The 21587-nt window shown below is 35.7% G+C and overlaps 2 protein-coding genes across 2 annotated transcripts in view; one reads left to right on the top strand and one right to left on the bottom strand.

Moving 5' to 3' along the window:
• Positions 1 to 16860, top strand: part of LOC126162875 (regulatory-associated protein of mTOR) — a 307137-nt gene extending 290277 nt beyond the window's left edge. The window contains exons 22-25 of the mRNA XM_049919663.1: positions 266 to 427; positions 4451 to 4607; positions 4696 to 4812; positions 13911 to 16860. Coding sequence (XP_049775620.1) covers positions 266 to 427; positions 4451 to 4607; positions 4696 to 4812; positions 13911 to 14106 — 632 coding nt within the window. The 3' untranslated portion in view covers positions 14107 to 16860. The remainder of the gene's footprint in view (positions 1 to 265; positions 428 to 4450; positions 4608 to 4695; positions 4813 to 13910) is intronic.
• A 384-nt stretch (positions 16861 to 17244) lies between these two features.
• LOC126162876 (EKC/KEOPS complex subunit TPRKB-like) lies at positions 17245 to 21053 on the bottom strand. The gene has a single exon (XM_049919664.1). The coding sequence runs from the start codon at positions 19585 to 19587 to the stop codon at positions 18877 to 18879; it is 711 nt and encodes a 236-aa protein (XP_049775621.1). The 5' UTR covers positions 19588 to 21053; the 3' UTR covers positions 17245 to 18876.
• Positions 21054 to 21587: the final 534 nt, after the last annotated feature.

The raw sequence follows: 21587 nt of genomic DNA on the forward strand, positions 1-21587 counted from the left end.
CAAGCCTCTGCCTGCTTTTGGTGATTGTAGTGTCTTTATTATTATATGTTATTTCTGTGGAACTGTTTTATTAGACCATTTAACTCACGGAGGCTGCTGTGTCGTAATTGTTTCTGCTTGTAGTAGAATAGTGAAAGTAAGTGAATGTTTAAATGAGCCATTTAGTTCACTCCTATACATTAATAAACCAGTACCTCAGTCCCAATTTCTGCTAAATATTTCCCTGTTCTACATAATCTGTGCAATGTTTATGATTATCATTTAGGGGCTGGACTGGTGACACACTGGGAACAAAAATCACAACAATTAGTTGTGACTGGTGATGCCCGTGTCATCAGGCTGTGGGATGCAGAAAGTGAACTGAAGGTGCAAGACATTCCTACAGGTGCTGATTGCTGTATCACAAGTATTTCAAGCGATGATATGGGTAAAGAACATTATTTATTTATTTATTTTAATGCTGTAGTGCTGTAGTTTGCTTAAAAATCCTTTCACTTTATTTGTATAATTTCTTTCACATTAAACATGAGAAAATCATACATCAACTATACATTTAAGCATGAAATAATAACAAGCCTTAATTATTATACTTTAAAAAATTGAAACAATAAATCTACATTCACACACATCATCATTTACAGTTGTGATTTTCGCCCCAGTGGTTTTTATTTTACGTCTTCAAGTAGTATGGGCATAGAAATGGAAAAGTCCCATTCCAACAGAATTATGCTATATTTTTCTTTTGTCAGAACCTGCAGTGCTGTAGAACTGTTGGAAGATGGAAAAAAATGAACTTCCATTTAGGATGCAAACTTTTATGTGTGACCTAGTAGTTGCCAAACCACCTTCATGAATTCTTTATGACATGGTGAACAATGTGATCTACTATTTTAGTTGAAACATGAGAGAGAACCACAGGTTGCAGAATGATTATGGCTCTTATCAGCAGTATATTTTTAAGTCAACATTATTGAATAAATAACACAGACAAAGAGAACTGATATGCTAGTAACGTTAAGCAAGTACTCTAACCAATGTTCTTGTTTGATTAACTTCTTATGGTTAGGATTCACAGTCATATAATATTTCTTAAAAGACATCATAGTTGCCATTGACTGTATAAAATATTTATTATTACGACTGCAATTTCGGCCTTAGGGCCATTTTCAAGTAACGTTGCAAAATTTACCTAAACACAAAAAAATACAAAAGTGAAGCACAGGGTGTATATACATAATTAAGCAAACATTTCATTAAGATAGTAGCGTAATTATAAAAATTGGTGAGAAATGTACATAACTTACATTCTGTCAGAATATAAGACTATCTGACACGAGTACATGTCGTCGTCAAAATGCAGCCTTTTGACTTTGAGAGTCCCACAAGATCCGAGGAGTACGACACTTATTACATCGTAAAATGCTGTTAAATATGTACTGAACTGTCAATGTTACTATTGTTCTAATAATCTATCACATATACAAGCTCAGGTGCACTGACAACATGTGGAGCTAAGTCTGTTGGCGCAAAAATACATTTACTAGAGATACTGCCTGTGCACGTATAAAGATAGTGCACACCAAGGCTACAACTTATAAGCTTTATATCATAAAGTCTTTTCATCTGTCGACACCATACAGCTTTCTAAATAGTGCTATGATTGTAAGGGGCAGTAGGATAGGATGGGAATATTTATTTATAACATAATAGAGGATAATGATGTCGACAAATGAAAAGAAATGTTCTTGTTGTTGGAGCTTCAATGACGCATCACAGTGTTCTCTAAATTCTCTATTTCTATCAAGATGCTAAGGTTAGTCAGGACAATACAGATTCTATTCTGTCTCTTTGTCTCAGTGAATGACATCTTATGTGTACCAGATGCAGCCGGCCGAAGTGGCCGTGCGGTTAAAGGCGCTGCAGTCTGGAACCGCAAGACCGCTACAGTCGCAGGTTCGAATCCTGCCTCGGGCATGGATGTTTGTGATGTCCTTAGGTTAGTTAGGTTTAACTAGTTCTAAGTTCTAGGGGACTAATGACCTCAGCAGTTGAGTCCCATAGTGCTCAGAGCCATTTTTTTTGTACCAGATGGTTTTGGTTGTCGGCTTTATAGGCTGATGTGCCAAAACGTTATGACCAATGCCCACTGCAAGACTGAATGCCACTTGGTGGCATTGCAGCCACATGACACAGTAAGGAAAGCACACAAATGCAGAATTTGACAAAGTGCAGTTTTTATGGCCCAGTGCCTGGAAGTAGTGAATCTCTTCTCTTGATACTGTCATGAGCATGTATGGAAAATGGTCAAAGGGTGATGAAACCACAAGTAGATGGCCAAGTGTCGGACATCCACACTTCAGCACAGAATGTGGTAATCGAAAGTTTGCTCACTCTGTAAAGCAGGATAGGTAGTGATCTGTGTCTGATCTGATGGCAGAGTGAAATGGTGGTGCAGGCGCAAGAGTTCCAGACAACACCATTCAACACACATTGTCAAACGTGGGGCTCCACTGAAGGCGATTCTAGATGTTCCCACATTGGCCAAATGACATCACAAATTACAATTACATTGGTTATGGGATCATTGAGTTTGGGCCATGAATCAGTAAAAATGTGTCAACTGGTCAGATGAATTGCATTTGTTGTTGCACAAGGTGATGGTCGTGTCTGGGTATGCTATCATCCCAGCTAGCAACTATTCAAAACGTGCACAGTGCCAAGGACTTGGGCGACTTGGGGCAGTATTGTGGTATGGGGACATTTGCCTGAACTTTTATGGGACCTGTGGCAGTAATCGAAGGCACCTGGACTGTGTGTTCGTTATTGAAGGTTATCTGCATCACTTAATGCTCAATGTCTTCCTCAGTGACTATAGCACCTTCCATCAGGATAACTTTCAATGTCAAAAGGCCACAATTATGCTACAGTGGTTTGAGGAGCATGATAGCAAATTCATATTGATGCCTTGGCCACCAAACGTGCCAGATCTGTACCTGATGAAACACATTTGATACGCTGTCGGGTGCCAGCTTTGTACTCACAAACCACCAACCCGTAGTTTATGGGAATTGTGTGACCTGTACATAGACATCTGTTGCCACATATCACCAAAAACCTACCAAGGACTCGTCAAATGCATGCCATGCAGAATTGCTGCATGTTGCATTATGCAGGTGGACATAATATGTTGCCTCATTGGGCCGCGTGGGGTAGCCATGCGGTCTGAGGCGTCTTGTCACGGTCTGCGTGGCTACTCCCATCGGAGGTTTGAGTCCTCCCTTGGGTGTAGGTGTGTGTGTCGTCCTTAGTGTAAGTTAGTTTAAGTAGGGTGTCAGCTTAGGGACTGATGACCTCAGCAGTTTGGTCCCATAAGACCTTACCACAAATTTCCAAATTTGTTGCCTCATCAGTATATTTTGCACAGCAAAAGCAGTGATTGGCAATGATCAAAGGTAAGTTATTGGGACTTAAGCAAATCAGATCTCCTCTTGTCCTTGTCTTGCAAATCAGATCTCCTCTTCCCATTTTCATATATCTTCCCCTTACCCCGACTCTATATGGCTCTCTTGATCTTTCCCATACACTGTACAGCCTCTCTCTGCACCTCCCAAACTTATTTCTTTCTCTTCTCCTGCCACTTCATCTCACAATTGCTCTCTACCACTCCCATCCTGTGCTCTCCCACCATTTCCACTCCATGCTCACTGCCCCCAGTTCCCCACTGCTCGTGCCCTCTGTTCCCACTGTTGCATCCCTCATGTCACCAGTGTGTGCTGAGGATGTTAAAACAGTCATGTGTGAAAATAGTTGTTTCAGTGAACAATATGGATGAATTTAATAGGTGACTGATAAATTAAATTATTGCTAAGCTACACTGCTTGTGTGAAGATGTGTCTCAGCTGTTGGTGAAAAGGATAAAGCTGTTTTAGCTTAATATTTTCTATACTACTGCATGTGGAACACTGGTAAATATCCTAAAATATCAGCGTGTCCATTATAGGACTTTGTTTAGGTAACTGAAGAATGCTTTCCTTTTTGTCCATATTGTGTTCAGTTGCATATTTAGTTGTAATACAAGTATGGAGAAACTGTGTCAGTCTAATTTTCTTAGATTTTTCACAAGTGTAAACATTTCCACTATAGAACCCACAAACAGATATCATTTCAGTGTACTCAACAAGTGTAAACATTTTGCAGTAAGATCATTTCTACTGCAGAACCCGTAAACAGATACCATTTCATCATATTCAGCATGTTTCATTGTTTGAAATACTTCTCTTACTACAGACTGACTACAGTCAGCTAGCTAGAAACTACAGTCTTATTCAATTCCAGTCTGTTATGACACACTCTGTGAACAGGATTAAACATTCCATATTTTACCCTGTGTACCTCTGAATTTACAGAGCCCATGTTGCAGTCATGCAGTTAAATCTGTTACATTTTTCAGAACCAGCACTTATTGCTGCAGGCTGTGGTGATGGCTCTGTGCGTTTATTTGATCGAAGAAAAAGTTCTCAGGAGGCCAGAATCATGACTTGGCGTGAACACGCAACATGGGTGGTTAATGTACAACTTCGCAATCACAACAAAATCATCAGTGGATGGTATGCTCCTAAATTATTTGCCATAATCTAAGAAATTGTTCGTGATGCTACCATGTGCAATATAAAATCATCCTTCTTTTTATTACAGTGTTTCAGGTGATGTAAGATTCTTTGACATAAGAAAAAATTCAGCTGTTGCTGTGCGACAAACCACACATGGAGTAACAGCAATGGCAATTCACAGAGTAGCTGACACATTTGCCTGGTAAGCATTTCCCTTCATTTACAGTGATACTTGAACTTGAATTCTGACACTAGCAGGAACAAATAGCTAATCCTGTTTTACTTTGTTAGGGAAAAACACACACACACACACACACACACATTCGTATTGTCATATCACTGTTATTATTTCAGACAGATCGAAACTGAAAAACACAAAGAACCTGGTACTTGTGTAATTGATCAACCACTAGTATATGGAGGTGTGTCTGTCTTGGAGCTGGTAAAATGCACATCCAACCCTAGGTACTGACTGCCAATCTAGTATTGCATTGCTTAATCTTCCAACTGTGTATTTCCTTTCCTGAGAAAGAATGATCATTTCATTCTATGTGTACTTTAGAAATAACAGCCTATTGAACCTTATAGATTTCATCATACTGTTTCACAGCTGATTGTATTAAATTGTGGTAGTTGTGTTTCAACTATCCTAATTAATTTTATTACTAAAAAAATTCTTTTGAACAATATGGCTCTGTTTGATGAACACATCTGCTCTTGGAGTGTAAAATCCTGGAGCTGGATGAGCACTTCTGTGATGCACTCATGTTGACTAAAGAAATCCATGACAGAATACACAGCTGTTTTTTGCATCTTTCCTCCTTTTCTACTGGGTAAGAGTCACAGATTGATGAGCAACACTCAAGCATTGTCTGATCTAGGGTTCTGTATTCTACCTCCTTAGTGCACAAATTGCATTTCTTTTAATGAACACCAGTGTGGGCCCTGCTGTTACTACAAGTAGTTGTATGTGATTGTTCCACCACAAATTAGTTTGGGCACATCGTACTCAATATTATCCAGATGTGACAGTAGACAATTATTGCACATCAATTATGTTATTAAACATAAATAATTTGTTTAGTGTAAGTGTACATTGCAAGTTCATGATCCAAGCATGAATTCTCAACAGGTGAACAATAATGATCCACAAACATTTTCTTGGGACAAACATGAGGATTTTCCCCATTGAAATTGACATACTGAATTCTATTTGATAGGAAGTCTTGAACCAAACCACAGTGTTAATCTGAAATTCATAAGCTTGTATTTTTTGTTTGCAAAATGACAAGGTATTGAATGGCTTCTGCAAGTCAAGGAGCATGGTATCAACATCGGATCTATTGTCTTCTGGATAACATGTCCAAATAGAACAAGCAGAGTTTCTTAGAACCACTGGTTGCAGAATATGTTTTTATTATTTCAGAGATTTCCAGTCCCAAAAAGAACACAAAAATTATTCTTTCATTCTACAACATACTGAATTCAGCAATTTAGGCCAGTAGTTACATGCATCAGTGTGAAAACTCTTTTTGAGAATGGTAAGGTCTACCACCACTTTTCCTTTCATTGAATACTTTGTTGCTCCTGTGGCTCAGGATAAAATGCACCTACAGAAACAAAAAGTTGCTTCATATAATCAGTATTGATTCTCAAGGAGGTATCATGGTGGTCTTTCTTCCATCAAGTGATATATTGCATTTCCTGTGTGGGCAGGCTTCCAAAACAACACTTACTCTGTCTGATACATATGCTGTGCTGTGAATGAAACAAAATTTTTCTTTACCCTACAGAAATTAGTGTTGTCAAGCTGTATGTATAGTGTAGCAGAAAGTTGTGAGAATAAAGTAGTTTTTCTCTCATCATCTATCAGGAACTGCTATAGATTGCCAGAAATGAGCATTTTGGGCACGCACATGTGATATTCTGAACAATTTGTCATTCTGACAACTGGGCAAAGTTGTTAAACCTCATTTGCATATTGAGTCAGCACATCTTCCATTATTTGTGCTTATTTTGTTGAATGCAGAACAGATCTTGTGGTGCTGTTCAAAACCTGGGTTTTAGATTAGATTAGATTTACTTTCATTCCAATTGATCTGTAGTGAGGAGGTCCTCCAGGATGTAGAACATGTCAGAAAAACAACAATACATGGCAAATATTTACAACGCAAACAAATAAGCTAATGTACCATTCCACAGGTCCCAAGTGGCATGGTCATCATTTTTTAATGAACGCTATATGAAAGAATCATTTTACAAATACTAATGCACTGAATTTAAAATAAAGTTTTTTTTATTTATTTATAAGGTAATAAACTTGTAATACAACTACTAAATACTTATTTACAATGAACACATTACTGCACTGAACTGATGCAGAAGTTAGATTGTACTTACACACACACACACACACACACACACACACACACACACACACACACACACACTTATTTACAATGAACACATTACTACTGCACTTAAATTGTACACATCAATGGAGTAGAAGGATTTGGCCACCAATAAATTCTTTAGGCTTCTCTTAAACTGAATTTCATTGGTTGTTAAGCTTTTTATGGCTGCTGGCAAGTTATTGAAAATGTGTGTTCCTGAATAATGCACACCTTTTTGTACAAGACTAAGTGTCTTTAAATCCTTGTGAAGATTATTCTTATTTCTAGTATTGATTCCATGAATTGAGCTGTTGGTTTGAAAAATGTGATATATTTTTAATGACAAATTTCATTAAGGAATAAATATATTTTGAAGGAGTAGTTAGTATCCCTAGTTTCATAGACAGGCTTTTGAAAGATGTTCTTGAGTTCACACCACATATAATTCTTACTGCACATTTTTGTGCCCGGAAAACTTTAGCTTGGCTTGATGAATTGCCCCAAAAAATAATCCCATATGACATTATGGAATGAAAGTAAGCATAGTATGCCAGCTTTTTCATTTTTATATCCCCTATGTCTGACAAAATTCGCATTGCAAATAGAGATTTGTTAAGACGCTTCAGCAGTTCTGTGGTGTGCTTCTCCCAGTTGAATTGATTATCAAGCTGTACTCCCAAGAATTTAATACTGTCCACTTCTTCTATCTGCTTGTCATCGTATGTTAGGCATATACTCGTGGGACACCCCTTACAGGTTCTGAACTGCATGTAGTGTGTTTTTACAAAGTTTAGTGACAAAGAATTGGCTAGGAGCCAGTGATTAATCTCCACAAATATTTTATTAGTTGACCTTTCTAAGACTACACTTGATTTGCTATTTATTGCAATGTTTGTATCGTTGGCAAACAAAACGAACTTGGCTTCTGGTAATGTTACTGATGAAAGGTCATTGATATACACAAGAAAAAGTAAGGGCCCTAAAATGGAACCTTGTGGGACCCCACATGTAATTAGTTCCCAGTTGGATGATGCCTGATAGCTTGATACATGTCTCTTTCGTAATAACACCCTTTGTTTGCTACCATAGATATAAGATTTGAATCATTTTGCAGCATTTCCTGTTACACTATAATATTCTAATTTACTTAAAAGGATATTGTGATTTACACAGTCAAACGCCTTTGACAGATCACAAAATATACCAGTTGCCTGCAATGTTTTTGTCTAATGAATTAAGCACATTTTCACTGTAAGTGTAGATAGCCTTCTCAATATCAGAACCCTTTAGAAATCCAAACTATGACTTTGACAGTATGTTATTTGAGATAAGATGGTTATAAAGCCGATTGTACATTACTTTTTCTAAAATTTTTGAGAATTCTGGCAAAAGTGAAATTAGACGGAAATTTGATGCTATTTCTTTATCTCCCTTCTTAAACAGTGGCTTAACTTCAGCATATTTCAACTGTTCAGGAAATATTCCACTGATAAACGACTGGTTACACAGATAGCTTAATATGTTACTTAACTCAGAATCACATTCTTTAATTAACTTTGTTGATATTTCATCATACCCGCTAGATGGTTTTTATTTTAATGATTTTATGATGGATATTATTTCTACTGGGGTAGTGAGCGTCAAATTCATATTATGGAAGTTACTCGAAATGTCTGGTCTGAGGTATTCCACAGCAGCATCTACAGAACCTGACAACCCCATCTTGTCAGTAACAGCTATAAAATGTTTGTTAAAAAGTTCTGCAACACTATACACACCTGGATGAGATGCAGAGCATCTTAAGCTGTTCTGGAATAGCATTTTCCTACCATATTTCTGCCTGTCGCTCTGTTATTTTTACTCTATTGCCCATCAGAAGTTTTGCACTTCGTAGAGCTTGATGATGGGAGCAAAGTCTGGTTTTATTCATGCAGAAACGTCATCAAATACAGGGATCCCCAGGTATTTTTATAAACTCCTTATTGAGAGCAGATTCTCACTGCAAAAATGAGTGAGTTAAATGCCTGTGAATAGGCGGCCAGAAAGTTGGAATGTTTCAGATTGTTCCTGTGATAATGCACATAACCTGGTTGAGCTGCATGTCTACAAGTTTGGTGTATGGCTTGTTGACCCAGGCTGCTGTGCAACATTCTGCCACAGGGTACACCAACCCAAGAGCAGAAGTTCTTATTGCTGGAGCTGATGCACCCCAAGTCATACCACCACGCTTCTGCAAGATGTTATTTCTTGTCTTCATCTTAGTGACAATTTTCAGCAAATGCTCTTTGAAGCCAAGCAGATAATGTGGCCTATATCTTACACAATATTGTCTGTCTGGATCATACTCTATTTCTTGAAATAGACAACATGTTTCAGGTGATTAGGTTCATCAAATAAAAAACAAAAGTGAAGAATCAATAGGTAGTATTAAATGAAATAATGTGCTCATAATTGATATAATTATGTGCTGTTTGACTTATTGATTGTTCACTTTTGTTTTTGATCTGATCACTGTGCGAAAATGCCATTACCTGTATGAAGAAATGAAGTGTGATCCAGACAGACAATTTGTGTAAATGCATCATTGTCACAGACCTCTACAAAGACTCACCAACTTCCATTAACAACCTCGTCTTCCTCATCCTTGTCTTAATGGATTCCTGCAGTTTCTTCTTCTCAAAGTGATTTTTCTCCATTTTTTTCATATTTTATCCAACATTAGATTCGAGACAATTGCTGAGAGAGATTATGCCTTCTAAAACTAAGTTTTAAAAACTTAACTCTTGAGTTTGTGTGTTTTAATGTCTGTTCAGCCATTTTACTTGTGTTTAGTCCCCTCATAATTATTATTGTGTTATGAATAACATTAGTTGATTGATGGAATTGTGGGTCTCCTAAAGTGAATGAAAGTGACATGTGTTAAAGCTATATATTGTTTTGATTTCAAGCATCATTTTAAAATTGAAAATTTTTTTTCTGGATGTAGTCTGCTTGTTCTTCGATTTTGTTCAGTAATGCTTTCAAAACAAGACAAAACAAAATATAAGCAGTGGTTTTGTATTTCTTGACATCTCTCTTGTCTTCTTTCCTGTGCAATGAGGCAGACAGGGGCTTATTTCCAGTCATCCAATATTTATTTTTCAAGCATTCTTTAATAATTCTGTATTAAAGCTTACTGCTGCCAATTACCTGCCTTTTTCCACATCTCGGCTCATGCACCAGCCCCCCCCCCCCCCCCCCCCCACCAAGTTTCCTTTTGGTACAATAATTTATTGATCTATTTGTTGCAGTATTGGTACCTCACAGTTTAGAGGAACGCAGTTGGCTCTGTTGGTAACCAATCCCCTTAAATGAATATTCATTGGTTTGAATCTTGAAAAATATTTTGTAAAAATCCTTATTATTCTTCTTTTTTAACTTGGTATGTTTCCTCCATTTTCTTGTTGAACTTCATAATTTCCTAAGAGTCTTTCCTGATAATGTTACTGTTTTCTTGTCAATTGCCCCCCCCCCCTTTTTTTTAGAATTCCATTTATTCCTGGGTGTTAATCCATGATGTGTCACTTCATTCACCATCTGTACCTTCTCCTTCTTGATGTTTTTTCTAGTTCCCTTGCCCTCTACCGTAGTTTCTCTGATCTCATTCCATCTCCCATCGTCCTTATGTCTTATTAACAATTTCTTTCATTAACTGATGAAAGCCAGTCATAGTAATATTTTTAATTTTTGGATTTAGTATATTTAGTTGACAGTTGAGTTTCATTTTGGCAAAAAAGTGACCCAAACCAATGTTGCGGTATCTTCTTACTCTTACAGGCATTATTTCGGTGAAGTTTTGGTCACTTACTGACACATGGTCCAACTAATATTGGCCCAAAATTGTAGGGCAAAGACTTAATCCTCTTCGATAATTTTCTAAAAAGGTTTCATAAACCTCACTAATCCTTTTCCTTCACCCCTCTTCCTTCCCATTCAATGATTCTTCCAGGAGAAGGACCCACTGGCTCCAAAAAATTGCAAATTTAAATATCCCTGTATGTGTGTTCTATTTTCATTGTTATGTTATTTGTTTTAGTATGTCATTGTTTTTAATAGTGATGTTGTGTGTTTGTAATTAATATCTTTGCTTAGGTCATACGCCAGACATTCTAGGAACTCTGACACTATGTATAAATTGACCTTTTGAGCTCCTTGTGGTCTGATGATACCCTAGTTGCGCCACTGTTTCCAGTGCTGGAGGATTACCTGTCCCCAGGGGTACTTTTCAGTTTGGTGTTTACTATAATGTCTAAACTGAAATTATTTGGAAAAAATGCTTTAATCTACTTTGTAGGATGTACATACCTGTGTGAATTGCACAATATGAGGGAAAAAAACTGCTTTCATATCCAGCCACTATGGTAACAAACACTTCTGATTTGCTGAAGTTTATCAAACTATCAGACCGCTGGACTTAAATGTCTCTTCCACTTCCTCCAGCATGACCATCGTTTTCAACATTAGGCTGGATTACGTAAATGTTTCTACCATCTGAACCAGTCCTGGAAGACTTACATAAGGTAAATATTGACACTACATATATACAGAAGAATGGAAAACTGATAGAGGCTGAAATTGATGAAGATCACATTGGGTTCTGGAGAAATTAAGAAAAGCAAGGCAATACTGACCCTTACCTTAGTGATAGGTTAAAGAAAGGCAAACTTATGTTTATAGCAAGAACGCATTTACAGTGTGACGTTCGCCTGCTTTACTTCATCTTGATTGTCCTCTGTGCCGACGTATTGTGTTGCTATACTGTCGGAAAAATGGGGGTGGAAGTTCAACACTGACTACTTTAAATGATGTAGCTGTCAAGTGCACTTTTGTGTTTCACAGTTCTTTACTTTCTCTGTTGACTGTTATATGGCCAGTGCACTATTGTTTAACTTTTGATAATCCTCATTAATTGGTTGCAGGCAGACATCCACATACTGCTACAATAGTTTACTGTTGAACATCTACGAGCAATAACTGCCTAATCACCCATTTCACAGTCTTTCAAATAAATTGAACAGACACTGTCGTTGTTTTAACAGACGGCCTAATTGTGTTACACTTATTTCACAGTTAAGTTGGTGCATTATGGTTGTCCTGACCAACACAGGTTTCTTGTATAAACCTCGGCCTTGGACTGACTGTCTGGAGACCAGAAATCGGGCCCTTATATATTCTCACAATAATAATCACTGAAACTACACATTGTTTGATGTTTGATTTACAGAAATTGCATTTAAAACTTAACTCCTTCAATTAACTGCATCTTTTTAACAGTTTATTCGGCTACATGAGTTAGGCCAAATTATCTGTTTAAATGGTGAAATTAACAGATATCATTGCACAAACAATACTTTTGACAAAACTGTTAATTACTTAGGAATTAATTAAGGGCTGGCTTTGCTAACATGTTTTCGAATAGAGCCAAATAGATCCTTTAAGAATACTATTAGTTGTTCCTCCAAATGTTTATAATTAGTACAGAATTTATATTTGTTTATACATCGACAATAGAATTTAAGTTACGAAACTTACTGATTTCACCATATAACAAAAGTATTAACTAGGGATAGTCAAAATTAGATCTGGTGCTGTATTCTTTAAAACTGAGGGCCAACTTTTCCCTTTTACAAAGATGCAGATTTTATTCACGTATGTTAATGCTAATTAGTCGGACGTGAAAAAAATTGAATTTAGGGAGGCAGATGGCAAAACAAGAGGGGAAGTAAAAATATCCCAGCTTGCTTCGTCACAAGTGTTAAAAACTTTGAGATTTGCCCATGACATTGTTATTGCGAGACGTAAAAGAACCTGGAAGAGCAGTTGAACGGTATTGATAAGTGTCTTGAAAAGAGGTTGTAAAATGAGAATCAACAAAAGTAGAACAATGGTAATAAATGGAAATGTCGTGTGGCTAGGGCCTCCCGTCGGGTAGACCGTTCGCCTGGTGCAGGTCTTTCAATTTGACGCCACTTCGGCGACCTGCGCGTCGATGGGGATGAAATGATGATGATTAGGACAACACAACACCCAGTCCCTGAGCGGAGAAAATTTCCGACCCAGCCGGGAATCGAACCCGGGCCCTTAGGATTGACAGTCTGTCACGCTGACCACTCAGCTACCGGGGCAGACACAATGGTAATGAAATGTAATCAAATCAAATCAGGAGACACGAAGGAATTAGATTAGAAAAAGAGACACTAGAAGTTGCAGATCAATTGTGCTCTTTAGGCACCAAAATAAATGATTGCTAAAACTGAGCTGGTATAAAATGCAGACTAGTTACAACAAGGAAAGCGTTTTTGAAAGAGGAATTTCTTAATTTCAGATATAAATCTAAATGTTTGGAAGTCTTTTCTGAAGGCATTTCCCTGCAGTGTAGCCTTGTACGGAAGTGAAATATGAACAATAAGCATATCAAACAAGAAGACAATAGAAGCTTTTGAAATGTAGTGTTATAGAAGTAGCTGAATATTAGATCGCTTAACTAATCAGGAGGAACTGAATTAAATTGGGCACAAAATTTGTGGTACAACTTGACTACAGGGAGGGATTGGTTGATAGCACACATCTTGAGCTATCAAGGAATTGTCAGTTTGGTATTGTAGAGGAAGACAAAAGTATGAGTACACTAAGCAGGTTTAAATGGATGTAGGTTACAGTAGTTATTCAGAGATGAAGAGGCTTGCACAGGATAGATTAATGAGAGCTGCATAAAACCAGTTTTCGAGCTGAAGACCACAACATCTGATTTTATATTTGTTTAATATGTTCATTAGTAAGCTAAAATGTACAAACAGTTGAAAATGAAATTTTGATCATACCTAGTGAACTCAAAGGTAATATCAATGATTTTTTTCCCCCTTTACAGTGGCTCCATGAACCAGTTTATCAATGTGTATGGAATGGATGGAAATGCTCTTAACACAATCAAATATCATGAAGGCTTTATGGGTCCACGTATTGGTGCTGTTAGCTGCCTTGCATTTCACCCATATAGAGTTTGTTTGGCTGCTGGCTGTGTGGACACTTCAATTAGTGTGTATTCCATTGATCCAAAGAGATGACTTGCTTCAAATTTTCAGACTGCACATGTTTTCTCCTGTACTGTCATGGTACTAAATGTGAAACTCCAAAATATGTACAAGTATAATGGCGCTGTCATGTTCTATTTGTTTTTATTCTAGTTCACAGATTTTCAGGCCAGTTGATTTGAGAACTGTGTAACATACTGAACACGAGATCATACATGATAGTCAAATGTAGAAAATGATGCTCCGAAGTAATTTTACTGTGTACAGTAAAAAGTGTGCAAATATTTCTCAGGAATGATAAAAATTAATGATGATTGCTTGTGCAGGTATTCTAGCAGGAAAACGGGTATACACAGTAGGTAATCTTGGAAGTTCCATTCCGTGAAACCACACAAAATGTTTTTTTCTAGTTATACTGAACACATTTTTGACTGTTAAAGCATTTCATTAGTCAGATGCTTTATAGAGCATAAGAAATGTGTAGTTTTAATATAGAACTGTACTTACACAAGCCATAAATTCCTACTAACCTCTCCCCCCACCACATCCCACACACAAGCAGACACACCATATAAAAAGCTGTAGAGTGGTTACAGAAAATACATCAACTGTTCCGTCTCATGCTTTTATTGGATTATAGCATAATGCTTTGTATGAAATGCAGATGTCATGTGCAATATTATTTGTTACAACAGCTGACAAATTAAACAAAATAGATGATAAAGTACTTAATATTGCAGCAAAGAGCTTTGTGCTAACAGCAGTAGAAACCATGGACAAAAAAGTAACTATACAAACTAGTCTTAGAGCATATTACAATCATTCATATGTTTCAGCACTGAATTCAGCCATTAAATGTACAAATTTTCTTGATGGAAGTTTTACCAGTCACAGATGTATTAAATAATCAAAGATGACATTTACTATATGTACATTTATTTGTGTATAAATGACGTTATTCCGACTCAGAAAGTGATAATTCCTAAATGTAATTTTCCTCTTCTGATGATGCTATTACTAACACAATTAACTTTCCCATTGTTGTTACCCCTCAGAAATTGTTGTTCTGTAGTGCTTAATTGTGAAGTACTGCTGAATGACTGTATGTTCAGACAAATGACTGTATGACAGACAAAGTCCAAAGCACCAGACTTACTCCTAATAATGCAACATAATTTATGTAGACCATGTGCACTATTGTATAGCCACTTGTTAAACAATGCACAAATCAATCCTATTTTCACTGTATCATATAATTTTAGTTACCATAGATAACTACAGGAAAAGCTACTTGCAGTTGCGCCTGATACATTAATGTAGACAGTGAATTATGACTTATATAACACCCTAAAATTTTTCTACAATGAATGTTTCAATTGTTATTGTTGGATTTTTTAAATAATTTTATTCCTAGTTTTGTAACACAGTCCAGTGTGCTATGCTACTACAACTGGAGTTGACCTGTAGTAATATGAAAGTACACAGTCTCCATAGTGTGTTTTTGATTATTCTGTTATTTTCTTTTACGTCAAGATAGAAATATAAAATATACACTCATGAAAAAAAGTTCAAATCTCATAATTATGTGTAAAAAGTAGAATTGGAAGATTGGGTGTTGTACCTGCATAAGATTATCCCTCTTTTTTATATTTTTTTTCTTTTTTTTAAGAACTTGTGAGTAAGCCATATTATCATAATGTTTTTTTACAGAGAAATTTATTCACTGTGACAATCCCCCCTCCCCACTTAAGTGTAATAATGGTGAAAAGTTCAGAAGGAACTAGAAAAATATATTGCACATTACTACTTAGTCTTCCATGTATACTGTTACTGATGTGTAAGTACTCTGCAGAATTATTTGCCATGGTTGTCTTAAACAAACCATTCTCACTTGTGAAATTTAAATTAATTTATCTGAATTCTATTAATTCTAATAACAAAGCTGCTTCAAAACTTAATATGTGAATTTCCTGCATTATGCAAGTAATGAACAAATCATTTTTGAAGTAAATTTATTCTCATTCATGAACCCACAAAAGTTTGCCCCATAAAAGCTGCATTTTTTTCTTTGTATAGGAAAACAATACTTTAGAAACAGAATCCCTTCATATTTCAGCTTCTCTGTTTTCAAAAATATCTATCTTTAGACATGCTTGTTCCAATTGCAGAAAAATTGTTTTTTTCTGTTACCATGTTCACAGATGCAATCCCAAGGAAGCTTATTGCAGGTGGGGAATGTTAAAATTACATGTTTTATTTTTGGGTGCTGCAGTCAAGTGTTACTAGTGTTATACAGAAATATCACAACAGTTTTGTTTTTCATTTTTTTTATTTATGTTGCATATAATATATAATACAGAAGATGGAAGCAACACACTACTCGGTATTTGCTGTGCTATGCGATTACTACTTGCTTTCCGAAAACTAAGTTCTTAACGGTTTACAAATTATTTTAGGTTTCTTTCACGTCAATGGTCCCACAGGGCCAGAGTCATAGTTCCTAGATTTTAATTCTAGGTCAATTATTTGTCTTATGCAGGTACAAAGTACTCGTGTGTGTCACCTCAAATTCCATAATCAATATATTTGTAACTTGTTAAGATAATTTTTCTGTCATCACTGTTTTTGAAATTTTGTTTTACAAATTAAGAAAACAAGTTTATTATGTGCAAACAAGTGTTTACCTTCAATCATGATACTGTGATAATTACAGTCAGAACTGTGATACTTAGTACTACTTCAGATAAGGACGCAATTTTCATTTGCAGTAAACAAACAAAATCTTTTGCCTGCAGGTATGATAAAAGCAATTTAAGATATTTTTTGTTTGTGTAATGTAGAAATGTGGATACAAGTTTGAAGTTGTTAAGAAAATACATTAAATGGCTGATGAAACATCGGGAATCTGTGATAAAAACCCATGTTACTAATACAAAGTACTTATTTTTCTTAGAATAATTTAAAACATTTCTCTTTGGATATAACAATGTATCTTATCTGCCTTAGCTCATGGATCATTTTCTTCTTTTTTCAAAATATATTTTATTCAGATATTATCTCAGTGACAGTTACATTTACAATGTGTCAAATGTAATATATAATGTAAATACACAAATGACAAAATTATAAGGTTTTGCACTTCATACAAAAATAACATTTATTACGTGGTTGGTGGGTTTTTTTTTTTTTTTTTTTTTTTTTTAAAATGGTCTACTTCCATTCCTCGTCAACCTTCAGGGGAGCTGTGCTGATGCGTCACCATGTAAAATAATTGATGTTTGTCCCTAAGGACAGGCATTGCAACGTGGCCAAAATGCCTGTTATTTTTGTATTTTATTTGATGAAAGTTACAGCTCTTTATTCTATTATTTCCATTTTATAGCACAATTGGGTCAGGTTAGTGAAACTGAATGTAAGCCATAGCATCTGTTTTGTTATACCTCTAAATTATTTTACACTTTCGATATATACTCTTCTGTTGTTTCTGTGTCATTCTAGCAAGAGACAAATCTTATTGGAAACATCTCTTACTGTGTATATATCACATTTTATATTTTCTTCTTTAAGTTGCATTGAAACATCTACCGACTTTGGCAATATCTACAAAAGCTTTAGTAGTTCTTGCACATAAAAACAGACCATCAATTGGTGACAGAGAAATTTTTACATTACAAAGGCACTGAGCTGTTTCATTGAAAAACACATCTCAAGCATTTTTCTGTGAGAGATATTTGCAGATAACAAAGACCGTTCATTAATCAAATACTTCAGCTTACGACAAAATATCATTTTGTGAAAAGCAAGGTTATTTGCATGGCACTGTGACTTATACGGACAAACTGCTGTAATTGTGTTCATTTATGTAAACCAGTAATAGTAATATGAAGGCAAAACCTTAAATTTTTATCATCTGATAATAATTTCAGACAAAACTGTTTATGTAAGTGAACAATTTCTCCTGCTTACCATTAATCAACTCCAGATCACAATGTATAACTATAGTGTCAAATTGCTCAAAGTAAAGCCACAGCAACCAAATTCTACAAAAAGTTCATACTCTTATTATTTTCATTATTAGTCCTTGTTGAATGGTAATTTTGTAAATTGTATCCTTTAAACTCCAGTAGTGGTTGTGTGTCAAATGACCAACTCTGTGCCTATTCGAGACATCACAGGCTGCTTAAATATTGTCTTAGAGAAGAATCTTTTCTACACTGGTCATACTGAATATTTCAACAAGAGCCTTCATCATAACTTTTGAATTAGTTATGATGATACAATATTCGCCTAGCTTAGTTACATCTGATTTTTCGTGATAACTTTTTTATAGTCAGTCAATAATTTTTTAATTTTTGCCTGTATGGCTTTACACTATATGGAAATAATTCATCTGAAATCCAAGAATCAATAACTGCTTCTTTGCTCTATTGCCTCTTCTAAACAAGAATACAGCAGTTACTAACTCTAAAATAAAATAGCAAAATATCTGTCCCCCTACACACACACACACACACACACACACACACACACACACACACACCAGTCCAACACTGACATGCATGCATCAAAGAGCTTTCAACGTAAAACGTTGAAATTCATAAGAAGTGCATTAATCACTTTTTACATTTTTGGATTCATCTTTCCTCAGCAAACTGTAAATCCATTGAATCAACATGAGATTGTCGACTTGGTTCACCATATTACGTATCCACTCAAACTGATATACAAGTTTCTGATATTATAAAACAATCTCCCTGACATATAAGAATAAGTAGACCTACAGCATGATTTGTAATGGAACTATCATACAACTACTTCCTTAGTAGAAATTCGACTGACAACGGAGTCTAAAATATTAGATGAATAGCATTCACTGTCGCTGATTTTGTACGTTTTCTTGACAAGCATTTCATCCGTAAATTTGTTTAGTTGGTCTATAGAGCATTCATCGCCTTGAATTTTTTCCAACACCTTCTCCGCTTTCTTTTCACCGCATTTCTCCAAAACACAAACAAGAATACGATCTTCTTTATCATCTATCCCAAATTTTATTAGCGACTGGGAAATCTGCTTAGTTGGCGATAAGTTATACAAAATTTCGGTATATATGTTCCTCGTACTCATTTTGCCGCGCCCCATTGACATCACTGCCTTGTTTGCGGCAACCACCACTTGAAACGGATTTACAATTAAACTTGGTTTTACGATACAACACTCCAAACCACCACTAATCACCAGCTTTCTGAGTTCCGGCGTATTTCGCACGTTCTCCACGAGGAAAAGTACAATGCTGTAACCACTATCTTGATCCAGTTCTTCCCGAAACATTTTAGTTTTTTTAGTTAACTCAAACAGTACTTTAAAATAAAATCTTCCTTGTTTCTTGCCGTTTACGCAACAGTTCAACAAACACTTAAGATTTTGTTTATAAACACCACTCCCAGAGATTTCGTGTATTCCACAGATGCACCTTATCGTACCGAATTTACTATTCAAAGTTTCAGAAAATATCATTGCGACTAAATTAGTATAATAAGAATCCTGTGAGACGTTTTAAATTATTATAAGTGAACAAAAACATACACCCAAATGTTTTTTTTAGACATAATTTTTATGAACTGAAATTTCCGCGCGGAATGTTGTCATTCCGCTAGAGAGTATTCTGTGAGGTAACAAATGAACTAACGTAGCTTCTACTATCTACTTTCTAGCTTGTGGCCTTGCCACACACATGGCATGCCTTTCGGCAACCAGGAGGGGTATTAGTTGCTAGTCTTTCGTTTTTTATTCCGAAAAGATTGAGAACCCAAGTTGAACTGTAATAGCTAAACTAAATTGATTGTACACCGAGTGAGTAGCAATGAAACGTGTTAGGATACTTATTTCTTTTGAGTGTTGCGACTCCAGCGGATACATTTATAAACTTTGTCTACTCCAAGTCAGTACACAGTTTAACCAGAAACACGCACTTTCCTAAGATGAAATGGATTTGTAGCTATTTTTCATTTTAATACAGTTATGAATATTGGTTTTTGTTTCTGTAATGTCTTTACAACGCCGACGTTACAATTCCCAAAACTTTACCGCAATAAATCTTACAAACGGAGAGATTTTTAATGCAGTGCACCAAGAAAACTGCATTTAGTTTCATTGTACAGAAAACTGGTGCGTATGTATGTGTAAATCTGAAAGCCACCAATTATATTCTTTCTAGCAAGTAAAATATCTGTACGAACACCACCAAATGCGGTTCACTGATGTACCTTAAAATACATGAAAAGAAAATACAAAAGAATAAAATGTTTAGCATTATTTATGGACACTAGGTTACTACAATATCATTTATAGTTTAAATTTGTTATAGCCTATGGAAACAAGTCAAAGTTACAGTGGAACATAATGGCTTGATAAAACGAAATTAAAATAAAGACAAATTCTGGAAAGTTCTAAGAAAATTGCTCTCATTATCGCACTAAAATATAATTTACGTGTACAAATAAAATATTTTGTGTTCAAACTGTCTTCTATGAATTAGTCTATGAAATAGGAGCTCATCTCTACTAAAAGGTGGTTGTACAGGCTTTGTTACAGTGAATTAAACTCATTATTAAATATATTCCTGCCTTTTAGTTTATGATAAAGTCTGAAGTCCAATAGACAAGGTATAACATAAAGGTATGGCCAGAGTGCCAGGAAGCATTCTCCACATACAGAGAAATAAAATGTGGTATATGGATGTACATCCAGAAATGCTTTATTTCCATGTTAGACCTCATTTTCTATTTCTTTTCAGGATCACTGTTGAGAGTTATATTTATGTGCATATTGCCAGTAAATTACTTCTGTAGAGAACACTAGTGAACATATTACTGTACACTTTAATAAAGACTACTTCAGGTTAAAAGAAACTTCCACATTGTATTGTATTGAGTTATTCATGACATTTATGTGCATATTGCCAGTAAATTACTTCTGTGGAGAACACTAGTGAACATATTACTGTACACTTCAATAAAGACTACTTCAGATTAAAAGAAACTTCCACACTGTATTGTATTGAGTGATTCATGACATACTGTATGACGAACATAACGCAATACGCAAGACATGACACAGTAGCAGGACACACTGACAAGCAGTTTAGTGGACACACAGTGCGAATGAGCAAAGTAAGACACAGATACATCAAAGCAAAACAAATGCAAAGGTCATGGTTCACCCAAGTTCACTTATTTTCATTTGAATGTTTTTAACTAAATTCAACTCCCACACTTCAAAACATTCAAATGATTTATTTTAAAAGTCTTGACCCATGAAGTTCATAAATCCATGATCTTTTTCTTTTCTAAAACCCTATATCATTATGTCTGCTGGCATATTACATGTTTGTAAATACACTGCTTGTACAACTTCTCTTATATAATTTGCTTTGACTTTTTTATGATTTGAAGAATCAACATTATTTATTGCACTGTGATTATCATTAAATGAAGTGACACTTGTCATAGTCTATT

This window comes from Schistocerca cancellata, chromosome 2 (genome assembly GCF_023864275.1).
Source record: "Schistocerca cancellata isolate TAMUIC-IGC-003103 chromosome 2, iqSchCanc2.1, whole genome shotgun sequence".
Lineage (NCBI taxonomy): Eukaryota > Metazoa > Arthropoda > Insecta > Orthoptera > Acrididae > Schistocerca > Schistocerca cancellata.

Bases quoted from the DNA above. Each gene is read 5' to 3' on its own strand.
- LOC126162876 (XM_049919664.1), bottom strand. From the start codon at position 19,587: ATGATATTTTCTGAAACTTTGAATAGTAAATTCGGTACGATAAGGTGC.